At 38.9% G+C, this 23615-nt stretch overlaps 1 protein-coding gene across 1 annotated transcript in view; it reads left to right on the plus strand.

Moving 5' to 3' along the window:
- The window catches only part of LOC142748368 (tetratricopeptide repeat protein 39A-like), a 44905-nt gene extending 22616 nt beyond the window's left edge, over positions 1–22289 (plus strand). Inside the window, exons 6-18 of the mRNA XM_075855462.1 lie at positions 7460–7524; positions 7703–7802; positions 9516–9581; positions 9784–9892; positions 10693–10760; positions 11868–11927; positions 13802–13963; positions 16630–16721; positions 16802–16922; positions 17669–17780; positions 17927–18041; positions 20210–20326; positions 21587–22289. Of these exons, the coding sequence (XP_075711577.1) occupies positions 7460–7524; positions 7703–7802; positions 9516–9581; positions 9784–9892; positions 10693–10760; positions 11868–11927; positions 13802–13963; positions 16630–16721; positions 16802–16922; positions 17669–17780; positions 17927–18041; positions 20210–20326; positions 21587–21707 (1308 nt within the window). The 3' untranslated portion in view covers positions 21708–22289. The remainder of the gene's footprint in view (positions 1–7459; positions 7525–7702; positions 7803–9515; positions 9582–9783; positions 9893–10692; positions 10761–11867; positions 11928–13801; positions 13964–16629; positions 16722–16801; positions 16923–17668; positions 17781–17926; positions 18042–20209; positions 20327–21586) is intronic.
- The last annotated feature ends 1326 nt before the right edge of the window (positions 22290–23615 follow it).

Genomic DNA, 23615 nt, shown 5'->3' on the forward strand with positions numbered 1-23615 from the left:
TATAACTACTATAATACTGCCCCCTATATACAAGAATATAACTACTATAATACTGCTCCTATGTACAAGAATATAACTACTATAATACTGCTCCTATGTACAAGAATATAACTACTATAATACTGCCCCCTATATACAAGAATATAACTACTATAATACTGCCCCCTATGTACAAGAATATAACTACTATAATACTGCCCCCTATGTACAAGAATATAACTACTATAATACTGCCCCCTATATACAAGACTATAACTACTATAATACTGCCTCCTATGTACAAGAATATAACTACTATAATACTGCCCCTATGTATAAGAATATAACTACTATAATACTGCCATCTATATACAAGAATATAACTACTATAACACTGCCTCCTATGTACAAGAATATAACTACTATAATACTGCCCCTATATACAAGAATATAACTACTATAATACTGCCCCTATATACAAGAATATAACTACTATAATACTGCCCCCTATATACAAGAATATAACTACTATAATACTGCCTCCTATGTACAAGAATATAACTACTATAATACTGCCCCTATGTATAAGAATATAACTACTATAATACTGCCCCCTATGTACAAGAATATAACTACTATACTACTGCCCCTGTATAGAAGAATATAACTACTATACTACTGCACCAGATATACAAGAATATAACTACTATAATACTGCTCCGTATATACAAGAATATAACTACTATAATACTGCCCCAATGTACAAGAATATAACTACTATAATACTACCTCTATATACAAGGATATAACTACTATAATACTGCTCATATGTACAAGAATATAACTACTATAATACTGCCCCCTATGTACAAGAATAGAACTACTATAATACTGCCCCCTATGTACAAGAATATAACTACTATAATACTACCCCTATATACAAGAATATAACTACTATAATACTGCCCCCTATATACAAGAATATAACTACTATAATACTGCCCCTATATACAAGAATATAACTAATATAATACTGCCCCTATATACAAGAATATAACGAATATAATACTGCACCTATATACAAGAATATAACTACTATAATACTGCCCCCTATATACAAGAATATAACTACTATAATACTGCCCCTATATACAAGAATATAACTAATATAATACTGCACCTATATACAAGAATATAACTACTATAATACTGCCCCCTATGTACAAGAATATAACCACTATAATACTGCCGCCTATATACAAGAATATAACTACTATAATACTGCACCGTATATACAAGAATATAACTACTATAATACTGCCCCAATGTACAAGAATATAACTACTATAATACTACCTCTATATACAAGAATATAACTACTATAATACTGCCCCCAATGTACAAGAATCTAACTACTATAATACTGCCCCCTATATACAAGAATATAACTACTATAATACTGCTCCTATGTTCAAGAATATAACTACTATAATACTGCTCCTATGTACAAGAATATAACTACTATAATACTGCTCCTATGTACAAGAATATAACTACTATAATACTGCCCCCTATATACAAGAATATAACTACTATAATACTGCCCCCTATGTACAAGAATATAACTACTATAATACTGCCCCCTATGTACAAGAATATAACTACTATAATACTGCCCCCTATATACAAGACTATAACTACTATAATACTGCCTCCTATGTACAAGAATATAACTACTATAATACTGCCCCTATGTATAAGAATATAACTACTATAATACTGCCATCTATATACAAGAATATAACTACTATAACACTGCCTCCTATGTACAAGAATATAACTACTATAATACTGCCCCTATATACAAGAATATAACTACTATAATACTGCCCCCTATATACTAGAATATAACTACTATAATACTGCCCCCTATATACAAGAATATAACTACTATACTACTGTCATCTATATACAAGAATATAACACTGCCTCCTATGTAAAAGAATATAACTACTATAATACTGCCTCCTATGTACAAGAATATAACTACTATAATACTGCCTCCTATGTACAAGCATATAACTACTATAATACTGCCCCTAGGTATAAGAATATAACTACTATAATACTGCCATCTATATACAAGAATATAACTAATATAATACTGCCCCCTATATACAAGAATATAACTACTATAATACTGCCCCTATATACAAGAATATAACTAATATAATACTGCCCCTATATACAAGAATATAACTAATATAATACTGCACCTATATACAAGAATATAACTACTATAATACTGCCATCTATATACAAGAATATAGCTACTATAACACTGCCTCCTATGTACAAGAATATAACTACTATAATACTGCCCCTATATACAAGAATATAACTACTATAATACTGCCCCCTATATACAAGAATATAACTACTATAATACTGCCTCCTATGTACAAGAATATAACTACTATAATACTGCCCCTATATACAAGAATATAACTACTATAATACTGCCCCCTATATACAAGAATATAACTACTATAATACTGCCTCCTATGTACAAGAATATAACTACTATAATACTGCTCCCTATGTACAAGACTATAACTACTATAATACTGCCCCCTATATACAAGAATATAACTACTATAATACTGCTCCCTATATACAAGAATATCTTATAATACTGCCCCTATATACAAGAATATAACTACTATAATACTGCCCCTATATACAAGAATATAACTACTATAATACTGCCTCCTATATACAAGAATATAACTACTATAATACTGCTCCCTATGTACAAGAATATAACTACTATAATACTGCCCCCTATATGCAAGAATATAACTACTATAATACTGCCTCCTATATACAAGAATATAACTACTCTAATACTGCCCCCTATGTACAAGAATATAACTACTATAATATTGCCCCCTATGTACAAGAATATAACTACTATAACACTGGTCATATATACAAGAATATAACTACTATAATACTGCCCCCTATGTACAAGAATATAACTATTATAATACTGTCCCCTATATACAAGAATATAACTACTATAATACTGCCCCCTATGTACAATAATATAACTACTATAATACTGCCCCCTATGTACAAGAATATAACTACTATAATACTGCCCCCTATGTACAAGAATATAACTACTATAATACTACCCCTATATACAAGAATATAACTACTATAATACTGCCCCCTATATACAAGAATATAACTACTATAATACTGCCCCTATATACAAGAATATAACTAATATAATACTGCCCCTATATACAAGAATATAACTACTATAATACTGCCCCTATATACAAGAATATAACTACTATAATACTGCCCCTATATACAAGAATATAACTAATATAATACTGCCCCTATATACAAGAATATAACTAATATAATACTGCACCTATATACAAGAATATAACTACTATAATACTGCCCCCTATGTACAAGAATATAACCACTATAATACTGCCGCCTATATACAAGAATATAACTACTATAATACTGCACCGTATATACAAGAATATAACTACTATAATACTGCCCCAATGTACAAGAATATAACTACTATAATACTACCTCTATATACAAGAATATAACTACTATAATACTGCCCCCAATGTACAAGAATATAACTACTATAATACTGCCCCCTATATACAAGAATATAACTACTATAATACTGCTCCTATGTTCAAGAATATAACTACTATAATACTGCTCCTATGTACAAGAATATAACTACTATAACACTGCCTCCTATGTACAAGAATATAACTACTATAATACTGCCCCTATATACAAGAATATAACTACTATAATACTGCCCCCTATATACTAGAATATAACTACTATAATACTGCCCCCTATATACAAGAATATAACTACTATAATACTGCCTCCTATGTATAAGAATATAACTACTATAATACTGCCCCTATGTATAAGAATATAACTACTATAATACTGCCCCCTATGTACAAGAATATAACTACTATACTACTGCCCCTGTATACAAGAATATAACTACTATACTACTGTCCCCTATGTACAAGAATATAACTACTATAATACTGCTCCCTATATACAAGAATATAACTACTATAATACTGTCATCTATATACAAGAATATAACACTGCCTCCTATGTAAAAGAATATAACTACTATAATACTGCCTCCTATGTACAAGAATAGAACTACTATAATACTGCCCCCTATGTACAAGAATATAACTACTATAATACTACCCCTATATACAAGAATATAACTACTATAATACTGCCCCCTATATACAAGAATATAACTACTATAATACTGCCCCTATATACAAGAATATAACTAATATAATACTGCCCCTATATACAAGAATATAACTAATATAATACTGCACCTATATACAAGCATATAACTACTATAATACTGCCCCTAGGTATAAGAATATAACTACTATAATACTGCCATCTATATACAAGAATATAACTAATATAATACTTCCCCCTATATACAAGAATATAACTACTCTAATACTGCCCCTATATACAAGAATATAACTAATATAATACTGCCCCTATATACAAGAATATAACTAATATAATACTGCACCTATATACAAGAATATAACTACTATAATACTGCCATCTATATACAAGAATATAGCTACTATAACACTGCCTCCTATGTACAAGAATATAACTACTATAATACTGCCCCTATATACAAGAATATAACTACTATAATACTGCCCCCTATATACAAGAATATAACTACTATAATACTGCCTCCTATGTACAAGAATATAACTACTATAATACTGCCCCTATATACAAGAATATAACTACTATAATACTGCCCCCTATATACAAGAATATCTTATAATACTGCCCCTATATACAAGAATATAACTACTATAATACTGCCCCTATATACAAGAATATAACTACTATAATACTGCCTCCTATATACAAGAATATAACTACTATAATACTGCTCCCTATGTACAAGAATATAACTACTATAATACTGCCCCCTATATGCAAGAATATAACTACTATAATACTGCCTCCTATATACAAGAATATAACTACTCTAATACTGCCCCCTATGTACAATAATATAACTACTATAATACTGTCCCCTATATACAAGAATATAACTACTATAATACTGCCCCCTATGTACAAGAATATAACTACTATAATACTGCCCCCTATGTACAAGAATATAACTACTATAATACTGCCTCCTATGTACAAGAATATAACTACTATAATACTGCCCCTATATACAAGAATATAACTACTATAATACTGCCTCCTATGTACAAGAATATAACTACTATAATACTGCCCCTATGGATAAGAATATAACTACTATAATACTGCCATCTATATACAAGAATATAACTACTATAACACTGCCTCCTATGTACAAAAATATAACTACTATAATACTGCCCCCTATATACAAGAATATAACTACTTTAATACTGCCCCCTATATACAAGAATATAACTACTATAATACTGCCCCCTATATACAAGAATATAACTACTATAATACTGCTCCTATATACAAGAATATAACTACTATAATACTGCTCCTTTATACAAGAATATAGCTACTATAATACTGCCCCTATATACAAGAATATAACTACTATAATACTGCCCCCTATATACAAGAATATAACTACTATAATACTGCCTCCTATGTACAACAATATAACTACTATAATACTGCCCCCTATGTACAATAATATAACTACTATACTACTGTCCCCTATGTACAAGAATATAACTAATATAATACTGCCCCCTATATACAAGAATATAACTACTATAATACTGCCCCTGTATACAAGAATATAACTACTATAATACTGCTCCTATATACAAGAATATAACTACTATAATAATGCTTCCTATATACAAGAATATAACTACTATAATACTGCCCCCTTTGTACAAGAGTATAACTACTATAATACTGCTCCTATATACAAGAATATATAAATGCTATAATACTGCCCTATATACAAGAATATAACTACTATAATACTGCCCCCTTTGTACAAGAATATAACTACTATAATACTGCTCCTATATACAAGAATATAAATACTATAATACTGCCCTATATACAAGAATATAACTACTATAATACTGCTCCTATATACAAGAATATAACTACTATAATACTGCTCCTTTATACAAGAATATAGCTACTATAATACTGCCCCTATATACAAGAATATAACTACTATAATACTGCCCCCTATATACAAGAATATAACTACTATAATACTGCCCCTATGTACAATAATATAACTACTATACTACTGTCCCCTATGTACAAGAATATAACTACTATAATACTGCTCCCTATGTACAAGACTATAACTAATATAATACTGCCCCCTATATACAAGAATATAACTACTATAATACTTCCCCCATATACAAGAATATAACTACTATAATACTGCCTCCTATATACAAGACTATAACTACTATAATACTACCCCTATATACAAGAATATAACTACTATAATACTGCCTCCTATATACAAGACTATAACTACTATAATACTGCCCCCTATGTACAAGAATGTAACTACTATAATACTGCTCCTATATACAAGAATATAACTACTATAATAATGCTCCCTATATACAAGAATATAACTACTATAATACTGCCCCCTTTGTACAAGAGTATAACTACTATAATACTGCTCCTATATACAAGAATATAAATGCTATAATACTGCCCTATATACAAGAATATAACTACTATAATACTGCCCCCTTTGTACAAGAATATAACTACTATAATACTGCTCCTATATACAAGAATATAAATACTATAATACTGCCCTATATACAAGAATATAACTACTATAATACTGCTCCTTTATACAAGAATATAGCTACTATAATACTGCCCCTATATACAAGAATATAACTACTATAATACTGCCCCCTATATACAAGAATATAACTACTATAATACTGCCCCCTATGTACAATAATATAACTACTATACTACTGTCCCCTATGTACAAGAATATAACTACTATAATACTGCCCCCTATGTACAATAATATAACTACTATACTACTGTCCCCTATGTACAAGAATATAACTACTATAATACTGCTCCCTATGTACAAGACTATAACTAATATAATACTGCCCCCTATATACAAGAATATAACTACTATAATACTGCCCCCTATATACAAGAATATAACTACTATAATACTGCCTCCTATATACAAGACTATAACTACTATAATACTACCCCTATATACAAGAATATAACTACTATAATACTGCCTCCTATATAAAAGACTATAACTACTATAATACTGCCCCCTATGTACAAGAATGTAATTGGTATAAGTTTAACCCTATAAATCTATTTCTTTATGCAGGATGAGAACATGATCAATTTTATTAAAGGTGGGATGAAGGTTAGGAACAGTTACATCATCTACAGGTGAGACGTGTGAAATAGAGGTTGAGCGAACAAATTTGGATTTCTTATTCTGCAGATCAGTGGTCTCCATCTGTTGTAAAACTACAACTCCCAGTATACCCTGACAGCCTGTGCTGGTGGGACTATGTTTTGCCCTCGGGAGTAATTTTTATATAAATTTGCTTTCCTCTATTTCCAGAGATCTGAATAACTTTATGCAGTCTAATGGCTTCCAAAAGGGCGAGTCACATGTTCACCTCCAGGGCGGCGTCTCATTGGGTATTGGAGCTTTTAACGTGGTAAGTAATGTCCATTATATAAATAGTATGTGGGTGTCGTGGATTGTGGGGATCTTCTGATGCGGGGGGATTTTCAGGATGGTCTTCCAGTTTCCTAGGTTTTGCGCTTTTACGTTTCTTCTTTTTCTTCATTATACTTTTGTTTCTCTTTTGCTGCCAGTGGAGTTTTATTCCAAGGTAAATGTATAGATTTTACTATTTGCTTTACATTAAAATTGGCATTTGATAGGTCAGTGGGAGGGGGATTGAAAAGTGCAGCCATGATTTAAAGGGAGTCTGTCACCAGAACTTCGTTTTGAACTAGCAGTATGCTAATATAGTTCATGCTAATCCTGATTTTAAATGTGTTTTCCTTATTCCTCAGGGTACCTGCTCTGCATTAAAAACATCATGCAAATTAGCATTTTGGTGCAACGAGGCCGTCACTGTAATATGTCCGCCGCTGCAATCGTCACTACTGCGCATGCACCGATCAGCGCATGCGCAGTAGTGCCGATTTCAGCGGCAGACATATTGTTTAAACTGGGCATGCGCCGACTAAGATGCAGGAACGGGGCCAGGCGTGAAGTCAACGAGTACGCTGCCTGGCCCATGTCAATCCCATCCAGCAGGGAGGGACAGGGGTTGAACAGGGCAATGCTAGGGCTAGCATTTTGGTGCAACGGAGACGCCCTTGTTGTACTGAAATGCTAATTTGCATAAACTTGATAGGAGTGTTTTTAATGCAAAGCAGGCACCCTGGGGAACAAGGAAAACACATTTCAAATCAGGTTAGCATGAATTATATTAGCATACTGCTAGTTCAAAATGAAGTTCTGGTGACAGACTCCAGAGCTGCACTCACTATTCTTCTGGTGGAGTCACGGTGTACATATATTACATTACTTATCCTGAGTTACATCCTGTATTATACTCCAGAGCTGCACTCACTATTCTGCTGGTGGAGTCACTGTGTACATATATTACATTACTTCTCCTGTACTGATCCTGAGTTACATCCTGTATTATACTCCAGAGCGGCACTCACTATTCTGCTGGTGGAGTCACTGTGTACATATATTACATTACTTCTCCTGTACTGATCCTGAGTTACATCCTGTATTATACTCCAGAGCTGCACTCACTATTCTGCTGGTGGAGTCACTGTGTACATATATTACATTACTTATCCTGTACTGATCCTGAGTTACAGCCTGTATAATACTCCAGAGCTGCACTCGCTATTCTGCTGTAGTCATTGTGTACATACATGACATTTCTTACCCTGTACAGATCCTGAGTTATAGCTTGTATTTATACTCCAGAGCTGCACTCCCTATTCTACTGGTTGTTCTTGGAAACCATCAACAAACTTGTCATCAAGCACTCCCTTAGCAACATATCTGCTCTCCTATAATGCAAATGGGCAGTTAGTTTTCCCTACCTCGGATGACTTTACAGTTCCTGGTGTAAAGATGTAATTTTCCAGAAAGCTATGTGCAGACATTCAACATGAAGGAGATGGCAGAAGATTTCAGCTCTGAAGAATTGTGAATACAGCTCTGGAGCATAAGGCAGGCTACATAAGTGATGTAATGTATATACATTGTGATGGCACTTTTTAGGCAGATGAATATTATGTGCGCAGCAGTATCAGGGTACAGGAGTTGCCATGCCTTAGTCCCTGTTTTGCTTTCTGCAGTCGGGTCACTGACTTCTCTCTCTTCCCCTTAGACGTTGTCTCTCTTCCCTCCACGGATTCTGAAGATACTGGAGTTTGCTGGCTTCTCAGGAGATAAGGTCTCTTCGTACATTTTTTCTTCCTGTGGCTTTTTATATAGGTTTATATAGTATTTTATATACTCTCTATAGCTAGCTGTACGTGGGCAGACTCCTTGCCAACACACAGGAAGCCATTGTGACCCCATAGGAGCCACCAGTGAGGTCTAACATTTGGTCCAGCATGCCTCTGTTCTTCTTACCTTGTCCTATTGCTCCTCAGGACTATGGTCTGACCCAGCTTCATGACGGTGCCACATCTTATAACCTGCGTTCCTTATTATGTACCATGCTCTTACTGTGTTACTACACCTTCCTGAGCTTCATCCTGGGTAAGTCTCAAGTGTGCCGCCCCCACGTCTCCTCCTTGTGGCACTGTTATATCGCTTCTTCTCTGGATGAAATCTAAAGATGGCCATAGACATAGCCAGAGCAAATTTTGGCCTTTTCACCCCCCCAGCACCATACCCAAACACCTTCCGCATTAACATTTTTGGAAGTTGTGACGCAGTGTAGACCGAACAGTATATCCCCAACTTATTCAGACTCCAGACTCGGACCCCCAAATTTCCGACCCCAGACAGGCAATCACACCCTGTTTAGTGGCACCTCCTTGGCGGGTCAGCCTGGGGTTATTGTGAGAGGATGGGGTAGGCACAGATGGGCAGCTCAGCTGCACCATCATACTCCTGCCAATGCAGGCAAACCTCAGGGAGGTAACAGGGCCCGGGGAGACATAGTCGGCCTGCATTGGCATCAGTAGACGCTGAACCACCAATGCGTGCGGACAGAGTAAAGTTGTCGGAGGGAATTTGGAAGGTCCCCCTTTTTTTTTTTGCATAAGTCTACTAGACCCTCTTGCACCTTGGGCCTGGTCGCGTTCGCACCCCCTACAGCCGTGATCATTATGCTCGTTCATTGGCTTGAAAATTCAAGAATAGCCAATTTTCATTAGTAAACGGACCTAATATGGTCACGATATTTTCTCGTTTTTGCATAAAAAGTTGACCCAACTGTTTTGAGATCTTTTAGGAAGTATAATCGTCTATGGCCAGCTTCAGTACACACTTCATGAATGTGATGGAGCACAGTCCTATGGTGCCATGTTTTCTCTTATTCTCATATTATACAGGAAACGGTGAGGAAGGCGTCGCAGAAGCAGACTCCCTCCTTCAACCCTACCTCAGCCGATATCCTCAGGTGAGAATAAATCTCCATCTATAGAATTTCGAGTGTCACATTTTTTTCTATTGGTCAATGTAAAAACTGCAATAATTTACAATTTCATCTTTTACACATTCAAGAAACTAGACAATATATATATATATTTTTACACAAAAGTCACTTCCAGATGTTAGTGTCCCTTTAATAGGTGAAAATGTGGAATATCCAGCCTCATTCTGATTTATACCAGTGCATACAATTGTCTTCAATCAAAAAGATCATGGTAGTTTTTGTGACCGTGTCCATTTGGCTCAGATGTAGCAGAGCTGAGTTTGTCAAAGGAACAACACTGTATTCTATCATGTTGTGTTATTCGTGATCTAAGGCTGGATTCACATGAGTGTGCAACCCGTGGTATACGGATCATATGCTGGCAGTATTTCCCGGACCAAACACAGTGCAGGGAGCCGGCCTCCTATCGTCTTAGTTATCTACGACGCTAGGAGTCCCTGCCTTTCTGCAGAAAACTGTCCCGTACTGAAAACATGTTTTCAGTACGGGACAGTTTTCCCGCAGCGAGGCAGTGACTCCTAGCGTCATAGATAACTAAGACGATAGGAGGCCGGCTCCCTGCACTGTGTTTTGTCCGGGAAATACTGCTAGCATGCGGTCCATATATCACAGATCAAACACGCTCGTGTGAATCCGGCATTAGGCCCCATGCCGTGATTTTGATCCCCAATTAAGGATCGTAATTTCGGATCAAAGTACAGACCCATTCTTTTCTATTTCCCATGGACACCTTCCCATATATTTACGGGAAGGCGTCCGGGCTGTAGAAATGACCTGCAAAAAATAGGACATTTCCAATTTTTTTTCTTTTTACAGACCGTGCTCCCATACTTTATAATGGGAACACGGCCCACAAATGCACCCGGGTGACTGTCCGCGGCAGTCCGTGCCTGTAATCACCGGTCGTGCGCAGGGGGCCTTATATTGGACTGGAAACCTACTGCATTACCATCAATAAAGTCTCATGGTGTACAAAAGCAGCTCTGCTACATCTGTATGACATTCGCTGCCACTGTTATTACAGACTGTATTGCTACATTGTTAACTGAATGACATTTTCTTTCATTGAAGAGCGCCATCTTCCTCTTTTTCGCTGGAAGGATCGAGGAAATTAAAGGCAATATTGATAAAGTAAGAGCGTGGTGGGGAAACCCCAGCAATATACCTAATGTGGTCATACAGATACTGATGACTATGTACAGGTCATGCTGCAAGATATGATGGAAGCGGGAGATGGTGGGATAATGGAGGGGGCATGTATAAAATGTCAATGTAAAATGGGACAAGACAAATTGAAGGCTCCAGAGGCGTAACTTGGCGTTCTTATGCTAAATCTGTAACAGGACACCCCAACTTAACATGTAATTTCTAGTACTGATATCATCATAGCAAAGGAATCATTGGGCCACCTTAGGCACCAGTGCAAAAGTTCCCAAATGTAACCCCTGTACCTCGTATGCTTATTCCCCTGAACATGAACATTGTGATGTCACAGTACAGGGACAATAAACATAATGATGTCACAGTACAGAGATAATAAACCCAGTGATGTCACAGTACAGGGATAATAATCACAGTGATGTCACAGTACAAACACAATAAACATAATGTCACAGTATAGGGATAATAAACACAGTGATGTCACTACAGGGATAATAAACAGTGATGTCACAGTACAGAGACCATAAACATATAATGAACACAGTGATGTTGCAGTACAGGCATAATATATACAGTGATGTCAATATACAGGAGATAATAAACACAGTGATGTCACAGTACAGAGATAATAAACCTAATGATGTCACAGTATAGAGATAATAAACAGTGATGTCACATTATAGGTATAATATATACAGTGATGTCAATCTAAAGGAGGTAATAATACGGTGATATCACAATACAGAGATAAGAACCACCGTAATGTCACAATACCAGGATAATAATTACAGTAATGTCACAATACAGGGATAATAATCACAGTGATGTCGATATACATGAGGTAATAAGCACAGTGATGTCACAGTACAGAGACCATAAACACTGATGTCACAGTACAGAGATGATAAACTCTGTGATGTCACTGAAAAGTATATCCATAAAATTTGCCATTAATGTCTGATCATCAGCTTTCTAGCCGCTGGACCCACGCTGGTTGACAGAACAGCCTTATGGCCTCATTTGCCACCCTAAAGATAGGCCAGAGTAGGAAGAAAGCTGGGGCACTTAATCCATGCATGTGCACCTATTTCCATAGATTTTCTATAGAGAATGGTGAAAACCGTTGTATGAGCGGGCTTGACTGTTTATATATATCTCCCATTCAACTCTGAGGGAGACATGGAAACAACTGAGTGTTTCTGTCACTTCCCATAGACTGTTATGTATTTTACCAATTGGTGTAGGTCCTAAACCACTCACTGATCAGATATTTATGGCATATCTTATAGAAATGCCATAAATGTTTGTGGCTGCAATACACCTTTAAATGATAAACTTCTTTGTGCCAGCAGCTGACACCAGGAGGCGCTCTTTACATGAGGATTTCTAGAGCTAGTACAATAGAAGCTGTATAAGTAGGTATGCAGTAGCTCCCTCTAGTGGTGGCTGCAGGCAACCAGAATTTTATCATGCAACTCAATGTCTATGCAGAGGATTTAGAGCTCTGTACCAGAAAAACTTAGTTCTGGCCACTATAAAGATATATTAAGAAATGACTTGGCCTTTTACTGCCCTACCCCACCACAGATAAAACCGTTAACCCTTCACCATCCTAGACCACCAGGAAAATAAGTCATTACCTGTATCCCACCATAGCCCTCCAGGGATATTAAAGTTAACCCCTTCACCACCTTAGACTATTTCTCTAGACCACCAGGGATATTATACTTTATTTAAAATTTGCATAAGGGCATTTTTTGGCTGGAATCCTTGTCACTTCTCCATCTTTTAATCTCACCCCAATGTAAATGTGCTTAATTTTATTTATTTCTTCCACCCCTCAGGCCATTCAATGGTTTGAGGTTGGATGTTCGGCCCAGCAGTCCTGGAAGCAGTTTCACCATATGTGTTACTGGGAGCTGATGTGGTGCTTTGCCTACAAGGGGATGTGGAAGGTGGCATACTTCTATGCGGATCTCCTGAGCAAAGAAAACCGTTGGTCAAAGGTGCCCAGGATACCCCCTCTTCCTCCTCTCTCATATGTTTCACCTGTCTTTTAATAATGTCGTTTTCTATCTTCTTCTAAGTTAAATACTACAATTTGTGTATAGAAAACCCACAAAGAAGAACGAAGAGCTTATAGCCAATATTATGTAAAAGATATAATTTTATTAACACATATGACAAAACAAGTTTTAAAAGTTAATGAAAGGATAAGACCCTAGTATAAAAATAGGAGCGATTACTGACACTCTCAGTGCAGTGTAGTGGGTATCTGCATCACCGAATAATGGTCATATATACACTCTAATAGAGTAGATTCCCATATTAAGACGTTCGTAAACCATACAACAGTGTAGTACGTCAAGTAATAAGGTAGAGGAGTGAGATAGACCAATGATTAAAGTATAGTGCTAATGCATAGATATGGTGTTTATAGCAGATGGCAATAGCTTACCCATAGATGTAAAGACAGTGTTCAGACCCCAACACGCGTTTCGCAAGAAGGTGCTTCCTCAGGGGGGGTGTGTCAGTAATCGCTCCTATTTTTATACTAGGGTCTTGTCCTTTCATTAACTTTTAAAACTTGTTTTGTCATATGTGTTAATAAAATTATATCTTTTACATAATATTGGCTATAAGCTCTTCTTTCATCTTTGAGGTTGTTCATATATTATGGAGCTGCCTTTGTGGTAAATTATGGGGGGACGCTTCTGTTTGGAACCGTGCCCAGCCCACAGTACTAATGCTCTTGGAGTGCATATATTGATTATAACTTGTGTATAGAATAAAATAGACCTGATGATTAACTGTAATAGACAATGATTTTCACCTTTTCACACCATGTTACAGTTTACATTTTATACTAATAAATTATAGCCCAGAGCTGCATTCACAATTCTGCCGGCTGAAATCTCCCATTACCTCCTGCTGGTTCAGTGTCTGCAGAATGCAAATCACTAGAATTAGCTCTGTGCAAATCTAATGTAGGAGCAACTAAGTGCACCCTGCATTATAGGAGCTGTGCTAAGCTGTTAGGGGCATGTCTGACAACAAATGTGTTGACTGTTTCGAGGAGCAAACATCAGAATTGTGAATGCTGCTTTGAACTAGAATACAGGTTTGCTCATTGACTTCAATTGGCGACTGTATTACTACATTTCCCCTAAAGTGCTGGCTAGCCTGGTAATCAGCTCATCGATGCGGCAGGGTGTGTTTGGGGTAATGTGTTGTCTCAGGGAACTTGGGACATCACAAATAGAAGTGCCCCCCCCCCCCTAATAGCTAGACTGGAGTAGCTCTGGTCACCCGTTAATTTGAGTGGACTATGTAGTTGCTCACAGCTTCTTCTGGAGAGATCTGCTGATCACAGCTTCTTCTGGAGAGATCTGCTGATCACAGCTTCTTCTGGAGAGATCTGATGATCACAGCCGCTTCTGGAGAGATCTGATGATCACAGCTTCTTCTGGAGAGATCTGCTGATCACAGCTTCTTCTGGAGAGATCTGCTGATCACAGCTTCTCCTGGAGAGATCTGCTGATCACCGCTTCTTCTGGAGAGATCTGCTGATCACCGCTTCTTCTGGAGAGATCTGCTGATCACAGCTTCTTCTGGAGAGATCTGCTGATCACAGCTTCTTCTGGAGAGATCTGCTGATCACAGCTTCTCCTGGAGAGATCTGCTGATCACAGCTTCTCCTGGAGAGATCTGCTGATCACAGCTTCTCCTGGAGAGATCTGCTGATCACAGCTTCTCCTGGAGAGATCTGCTGATCACAGCTTCTCCTGGAGAGATCTGCTGATCACAGCTTCTCCTGGAGAGATCTGCTGATCACAGCTTCTCCTGGAGAGATCTGCTGATCACAGCTTCTCCTGGAGAGATCTGCTGATCACAGCTTCTCCTGGAGAGATCTGCTGATCACTGCTTCTCCTGGAGAGATCTGCTGATCACTGCTTCTCCTGGAGAGATCTGCTGATCACAGCTTCTCCTGGAGAGATCTGCTGATCACAGCTTCTCCTGGAGAGATCTGCTGATCACAGCTTCTTCTGGAGAGATCTGCTGATCACAGCTTCTTCTGGAGAGATCTGCTGATCACAGCTTCTTCTGGAGAGATCTGCTGATCACAGCTTCTTCTGGAGAGATCTGCTGATCACAGCTTCTTCTGGAGAGATCTGCTGATCACAGCTTCTTCTGGAGAGATCTGCTGATCACAGCTTCTTCTGGAGAGATCTGCTGATCACAGCTTCTTCTGGAGAGATCTGCTGATCACAGCTTCTTCTGGAGAGATCTGCTGATCACAGCTTCTTCTGGAGAGATCTGCTGATCACCGCTTCTTCTGGACAGATCCGCTGATCATGGTGGCTTTGACAGCCATACCGGCGTTGATCAGCTGGTCGCCGGGCAGCCTCTTTCGGAGGAGTTGTACAGTTGGGGCAACACTTTTAAGGCCATAGTTACACACACAATGTCTGCTCTATGAAAATGGTTTCATGGAACATATACCTAAATTGTCTTTTTATGTAGAGGTGATGGAATGGTATCTGGAAAAAGACATCCCCCATCTTTTTTCTCTTCCAATTTCTACTCTTTTCTGGACACTGACCCTATCACGACTGTGTCTCTTCGGCTCTGCTACCATCTGTCAGTCATATTTTTCCGCTCTTGCCACCAGGCTATGTACGTGTACATGAAGGCGGCCTTTCTCAGCATGCTACCTGCCGATGAGCCTCGCCCTTTTGGAGAGAGTGAGATGGAATTATTCAGGTATGGGCACTATAGCAATGTCTCCACCAGAGATCTGAACACGCAGGAACCATTAACCACTCACTCTCTGTTACCCGCAGACTTGTGCCCTCATTAAAGCAAAAAATAGCTGGAAAATCTCAACCCACTGAAAAATACGCCATCCGGAAGGCTAGGAGATACCAGGCCAAGCATCCTGCCAGCTTACCCGTTCCTGCACTGGTGGGTCATTCTATGATCGGAGACCAGATAGAAGGGATCACTATTGTCTATCTTTGAGTAGAAAAAGTTATCATTTTGCAATTCCTGGCATGTTTTATGGTAATATTTTCTAACATGTGGCCAAAGCACCTTGAAAAAAGGAAGGTGCCATTCATCATAGACACGAGCCCGACCTGTCCCCTTGTGAAGAGTGGAACGGCAGTTGAGCAGATTGGGTTTTAACTTGTCTAATCCTATAGGTTTTCCCTAGATAATTAGTGTCACGGGTGTCTGGCGGCCACTTATCTCTCCCTACATAAAAATAACAAGTCCTTTCGGCGAACAAGTGGGCAAGATCGACCGCTATCCTATGTGTATTATTTAAGACATTTGAGAATGGGCCTAAATGTTAAAAGGGTTGTCCCATCTGGGCAACTGATTTTCTATACACCCTATTAGAGCATATGAATGTCATAACCGGGGGTAAGGAGTATTTCTAAAGTAGGGACTTTTTATTTATATTTTACAAAAATTAATGTTTGAAAACTGTGACCCCATTTACTGGAATACCCCTTCAAGGCTAAGGTTAAAATGACAATATGGTTGGACTAACACCGTTAACCATGCAAAAGTATGGAATAACCCTCTCGTCTTTCTTCTACGACCGCTCAGCCAAGAAGACACCCTAATGAATAATTACAATGGGTTTTATCAGAGTGCCCCTTTAAGCAGTGGCGTTTAGTTTTATATCTTCTTCTGTCCTGCAGGAGATGATGTACTTGTGGAACGGATTCTCTGTGCTCGGTAAGGATGTCCAGTTGACAGAAGACACCTTGAATACCCTTTGTCTGGCAGAGAACCGACTGCTGCAAGAGCCAGGTAAGTAATGTGCCAGCTGTGTTTCCATCACAAGAAGTGGTGACCAATGAAGGTGCCAGTAAGACAGTACAAGTGGAAATGATGATCTGTATGGCGATCAGTTTGCCCGACGCATCTACACATAGATGACTCTTTTTCTTCTACAGCCAACGAATACTTGGACGATGACCACTGCTCTATTTTACTTCTGAAGGGTCTATGTCTGAAGCATCGGGGGAGGCTGGCACAAGCTGAAAACTGCTTCACCCATATCTACCAAAGGTAGATAGTAGACAAGAACATGTAGTCTTATTTTAGCGGAGTTGTCCATCTTTGACAATTAACCTTCAAGGTGTCCTGCTGCTGGGACTCCCAGCGGTCAGCTGTGATCTGTATGGGAATTCAGCAGTAAGTGTTCAATTCTCCTGCAGCGCCACCACAGGGCAAATGAAGCATTACATAGTGCGATTGAAATCAATAGGCTGTCCATGTAAAGCACAGAAGTGTCCAGGTCCTCCAAATCGAGAGCTGCCCTTTGTAGCTGCTCTTTTCTCTGGCTAATAGATAAGGATCCTGAACAGGGGAACCCCCTCTATGATCTCCGAATTCCCCAATGTGGTATGTGAAAATGGGTTTTCAAAAACAAGACGACTACTTTTACTTTAACAAATAAAATCCACTTCTAACAATATTTCAGCTTAAATTTGCATAAATAGTTGTGTAACTTTCCTATTTTTGTAAAGATTTTGCGTTACTACAAGTTTTCTTTATTAGAGTCCAATTTAGAAAACCCATTTTTATATACCATATTAGGTCATTTAGTTAATAGAGGGGGTCCGCTGTTCAAGATCCTCATCTCTTGGGCAAAGTGGAGAGTGGTTACAAAGAGTGTTTCATGCTCTGCAGGACCTGTCCTGTATTAGGCTGAATGCACACGATGTGTATTACGTGCGGCAAAACCGCAGCGTAAGGGTATCTTCACACGGCTTATTTTTCGTATTAAACGGCCGAAAAATCAGAAGCAGAACGCCTCCAAACATCTGCCCATTGATTTCAATGGGAGAAACGGTGTTCTGTTCTGACAGGCAGTGTTTTTACGCGGACGTTTTTGGAGCTGATTTTAATTGACTCTAAAGGAAAAACAGCTCCAAAAACCGCCGTAAAAAATGCAGCGAAAAACGCGAGTGGCTTAAAAAACTCCTGAAAATCAAGGGCTGGTTTCCCTTGAAAACGGCTCCGCATTTTCAGACGTTTTTTGCGAAGCGTGTGAACATACCCTAATATAGCACCAGCATAATCAATGAGATTCCAGGGAATCCCCCCTCCATGCTGCGGTATTTTTCGGGACGGAAATTTACCCAAAGTGTGTATTTTCAAAACCGAGGCATGTCAATTTATTCCGCATGCGAATTCTATCCCTCTAGTTGTACAAAAACACGCAGCATGAAAACACTGATTTACGCAGCAAAAATTAAAAACCCAGGTGCCTTTTTTTGCTGCAAATTTCTTGTCGTTTCCTGCGGTTTTGCTGCATATTATCCGCAGCAAAATACACAACGTGTGCATTCAGCCTTACACAGACAAGGCATTGATTTTGAATGGGCACTGGGTAATGCTTAGTTTTCCCTGTGGTGGCGCTGCAGGGAAATTGAAGACTTACTGACAGGTTTGCTCAGAGATTACAGCTGATCCCAGCAAGGGGCACTAGGATCATCTTTTTATCGAGAACTTTGTCACAAGGGATTGTCCAAAGTAGAGAACCCCTTTTAGGGTGCGAACACACACGGCGTAAATACTGCAGATTTTCCGCTACGGATTAATTGCGATAAATCTGCAGTGTTTTACAGTAGCAGTGTGGGTGAGATTTCAACGGATCTCGTCCCCACACTGCGGAAAAATGCTGCAGAAAAATTGATAAATTGACCTGCGGTGCGGTTTCTTCCAGCATGTCAATTAATGCAGCGGGATCGCAGCTCTTCTTTTGCTGGTTTTCCCATCGTATTCAATGGGGTGCTTAAACCCGCAACAAAGCGGTGTGTGTTGCGAGATTTGCGGCGGAATCCCCGCAAGTAAGAAAAAATAAAGTTATGCTTACCCTGCTTCTTCTCCAGTACGGCCTCCCTGGATGAAGTAGCAGACCATGTGACCGCTGCAGCCAATCACATGGCCTGCAACGTCATCAAGGGAGGCCGGAGCGGACGTCAGAGGAGGGAGCAAGTATGTGTGATAATTTACGCAGCGTAATCCTCTGAGCTCCCACAATGCACTGCTCGCTTTGGACATGAATAGAGAAGAAAACGTGACTCGAAATCAGTACAAGGGAAGTAAATGATTTATGAAAGGTACTCCACATTTTTTGCAGGCTTTAGCTGTTGAATGTTCTTCAAAAGTGGAGCATTCCTTGAAATGTTGTCTCCTGTGGGCTCATAATCTTGTTTCTCTACCCGCAGCGAGAAGAAGATAAAGTATGATCACCATTTAGTACCCAACTCACTGCTGGAGCTGAGTCTCCTCTACATGCAGCAACGCAGAGGAGAAGATGCCATCCCACTCCTACGACGTGCCAAGTATGTAGCTTTGCATGTGTATTCTCTGCTTCTACCACTAGGGGGAGCCTAATTCACACACGCTAGTGACCACCAATATGCCTTTTCACGGGGGCCTAGTCTAAGAGTATGTTCACACTCCGTTTTCAGGTGTATTTCGGGGCTGTAAACGCCTCGAAATACGCCTGAAAAAACGGTAGCTACACACATCTGCCCATTGAAATTAGTGGGCAAAATGGTATCCTGTTCAGACGGGGTTTTTTTTTTTTACACCACTGTTTTAAAAACGGCGCGTAACAAAACGCTCTTTAAAAATTTGCATGTCACTTCTTTAGCCGTTATTTCGAGCTTTTTTTCATTGTGTCAATAGAAAAACAGCTCCAAAAAAACTTTTTCAGCTTAAAAAACAGCTGAAAATCAGAGGCTGTTTTCTCTGAAAACAGCTCCGTAATTTTCAGCCGTTTTTTACTTGTGCATGTGAATATACCCGGAGTCCTGCACGGTTATCCAGTGTGGGCTGGAGCAGGTGCTTGACTGTCTTATGACAGCTGGGCTCTTGCTCTAACGGTCGCAATCGGTTTACTTTGACTGCGACAGTTTAACCCCTTAGATGCCGTGGTCAAATGCGACCATGGCCTCTAATTGGTTTACAGCGGAAGGGGGCACCCTTGGTCATCGCTATTGCAGCCGGGGGCCTAGTAAAGGAACCCAGGCCTGCCATGGCTATATTCCTAAAAGGTTGTGGCAGATTCATGGTCTAATAGATTTCCTGTCAATTTTACACTGAGAGGCAATAATGCTTTGGTATACTAAGCGTACCAAAGCATCATGTAAGCGATCAAAAGATCACATAGTGGGGTCCCCTAGTGGGACTAAAAAAAATGGCAAACTGATAAAAAAAAAACAAAAAACTGCACAGTAAAAAAATAAAATAGAACCATCTTTTTTTTCTAGAAAAAGTGGTTTTAGTTTGTAAAAGTGCAAAAAAACAAAACACACCTATACGGTTTTGCTGCAATTTTAATGACCTGAACAAAAGTTAACATGTTATTTAGACCGCACGCCTCTTAAAAAATGTCGCATTTTCTGAAGTCTATTCCCCAGCATGGCATTCTTGGTCTTCTTTCGGAGAAATGGGGTAGGGCTCCTGCTGCAGCCAGTTGCCTTACAGCAGTTGTGATTACAATATAAGACATGATCTTTTCCTTGTGTTTACGATGACTAAATATAGTGGAAATTTCTCTTCCGCTAATCCTTTTTTTTTCTTCCATTTTTCTATAGAAATAGTTACAAGAATTACTCCATGGAATCACGCACCCTCTTCAGGATTCACGCTGCACTCTCAAAGCTCAAAGCCCCAGACTCAGAGGAAAATAGCACAGATGGCGCCAGCCCCTCTTGACCGCCATTGTACCCATACTCCAGGTTTCATAAATGCCACAGTTACAACCAATAGGAAACATCGCCCATAGCAACCTATACATTTACTAAGGAGATTTTATAAAATTAAAGTTGGCCCCGTATTGGCTGCTTTTGGTAACAGCGCCAATCTACTCCCATGTAGCCTATAATATGAGGTGTAATATGTTTTATATTAATAAATTGCTGAGCTAATAATAAAAGCGAATGTCAAGGATATTTTCATGTGTTGCAATGTTCTCGATTACACAGAGGCCGACGTGGAGGAAAATTTTTACTAAAAACTACACAGGCTGTACGACCGAAGATCACCGTGTCGCCCTGCCTGCCTCGCAGCTAAAGAAAGTCAATGTCGCCGCGCTGCGACCGCATCACTAGTCGCAACAAATCTGAACCTGCTGGTTTTTATGTGACTGTTGTGTCCCGGCAAGTCGCACAACGCGCCCACATTAATTTTCATTACCGGCAGGGCGACATAGTGATATTTGTTCGTGCGACCTGTGTTGCGGCCAAAGTTACCGTGTAGTCCCAGCCTAACGGTTCTATTTCATGACGTTGTTTTATTTGCTGTAAATGTAATAAACTGTATAGTTATTGTAATTTTGTACTGTGTTCATTTTATAATGGTATGTAGTCAGGAGGGAGGAGCTAAGGGGCACGGAGTCTGCTCCTCCCACCTGAGTGACCTGAGAGCTATGTGTCTTCTCCCACAACAAGGCTATAAGAGGGATGTGCTATATGACAGTTTGCTCCTCCCACCACAAGCTGACAGGAGGGAGGATCTACGTGGCATGGAGACTGCCACAGGGTCCCACTTCTCATTTTCAGGGGACTCCTCTTACAAAAGGGGGTTGTATAAAGAAGGAAAAGACGAGACAAAGCAACAGATTTTTCTGGGACTTGGACTATTTGAAAGTAGTGAAACCTATAGAAGAGACTAACTTTAAGGCCTAGTTCACACCGTTTTTTGCAGGCAGAAAATTCTGCCTGGAAAAGTCCGCTCCCGTTTTTTGCACCACACGTTTTTTTTGTTGCTTTTTTTGAGGCTCTTTCTTCAACAAGCAAAGGAGAAAACCGCAAGTGTTTTTTTTTTTTCTAAAAAAGCATCAAACGCTATAGCCGTTCGCGGTGGAAAACACCAATATAGGTCATGTCACTTTTCCGACAGTTTTTTTTTTCGCTCGTGGGAAAAAATCACCTCCAGCGTTTTCTGGCACTGTTTTCGACGCGGTTTCCACATCAAACGTGCCAAAAAACTGTGTGAACAGGGTCTGAGACATCACTGTCCCCCAGTGCTGTAGTATGTTACATTACTATGGACACAACGGTGATCTATTTATTATAGAGGGAGGGAGATTTTTTTTTTCTAATTACCTTTTAAAAAAAAACAAAAAACGCTTTATTTAAAGAGGCTCTGTCACCACATTATAAGTGCCCTGTCTCCTACATAAGGAGATGGGCGCTATAATGTAGGTGACAGTAATGCTTTTTATTTTTAAAAAACAATCTGTTTTCACCACTTTATTAGAGATTTTAGATTTATGCTAATGAGTTGCTTAATGCCCAAGTGGGCGTGTTTTTACTTTAGACCAACTGGCCGTGTTTTACTATATGACCAATTGGGCGTTGTACAGGGGAGTGTATGACGCTGACCAATCGGTGACCAATCAGCGTCATGCACTCCTCCATTCATTTACTCAGCGCATAGGGATCCTGCTAGATCCTTGTGTGCTGTCTTATACTAGCACATTAACAATACTGGAGTGTTTAGACAGTGAATAGACATCCCACGGGATGTCTATTCACAATCTCTGCACTTCGTTACTCTGTCTATGGTACTTACAGCAGAGGAAGCGTGCTCTCGAGATCTCGCTGTAAATGACAGGTTATA

The sequence above is a fragment of the Rhinoderma darwinii genome, chromosome 3, assembly GCF_050947455.1.
Source record: "Rhinoderma darwinii isolate aRhiDar2 chromosome 3, aRhiDar2.hap1, whole genome shotgun sequence".
Lineage (NCBI taxonomy): Eukaryota > Metazoa > Chordata > Amphibia > Anura > Rhinodermatidae > Rhinoderma > Rhinoderma darwinii.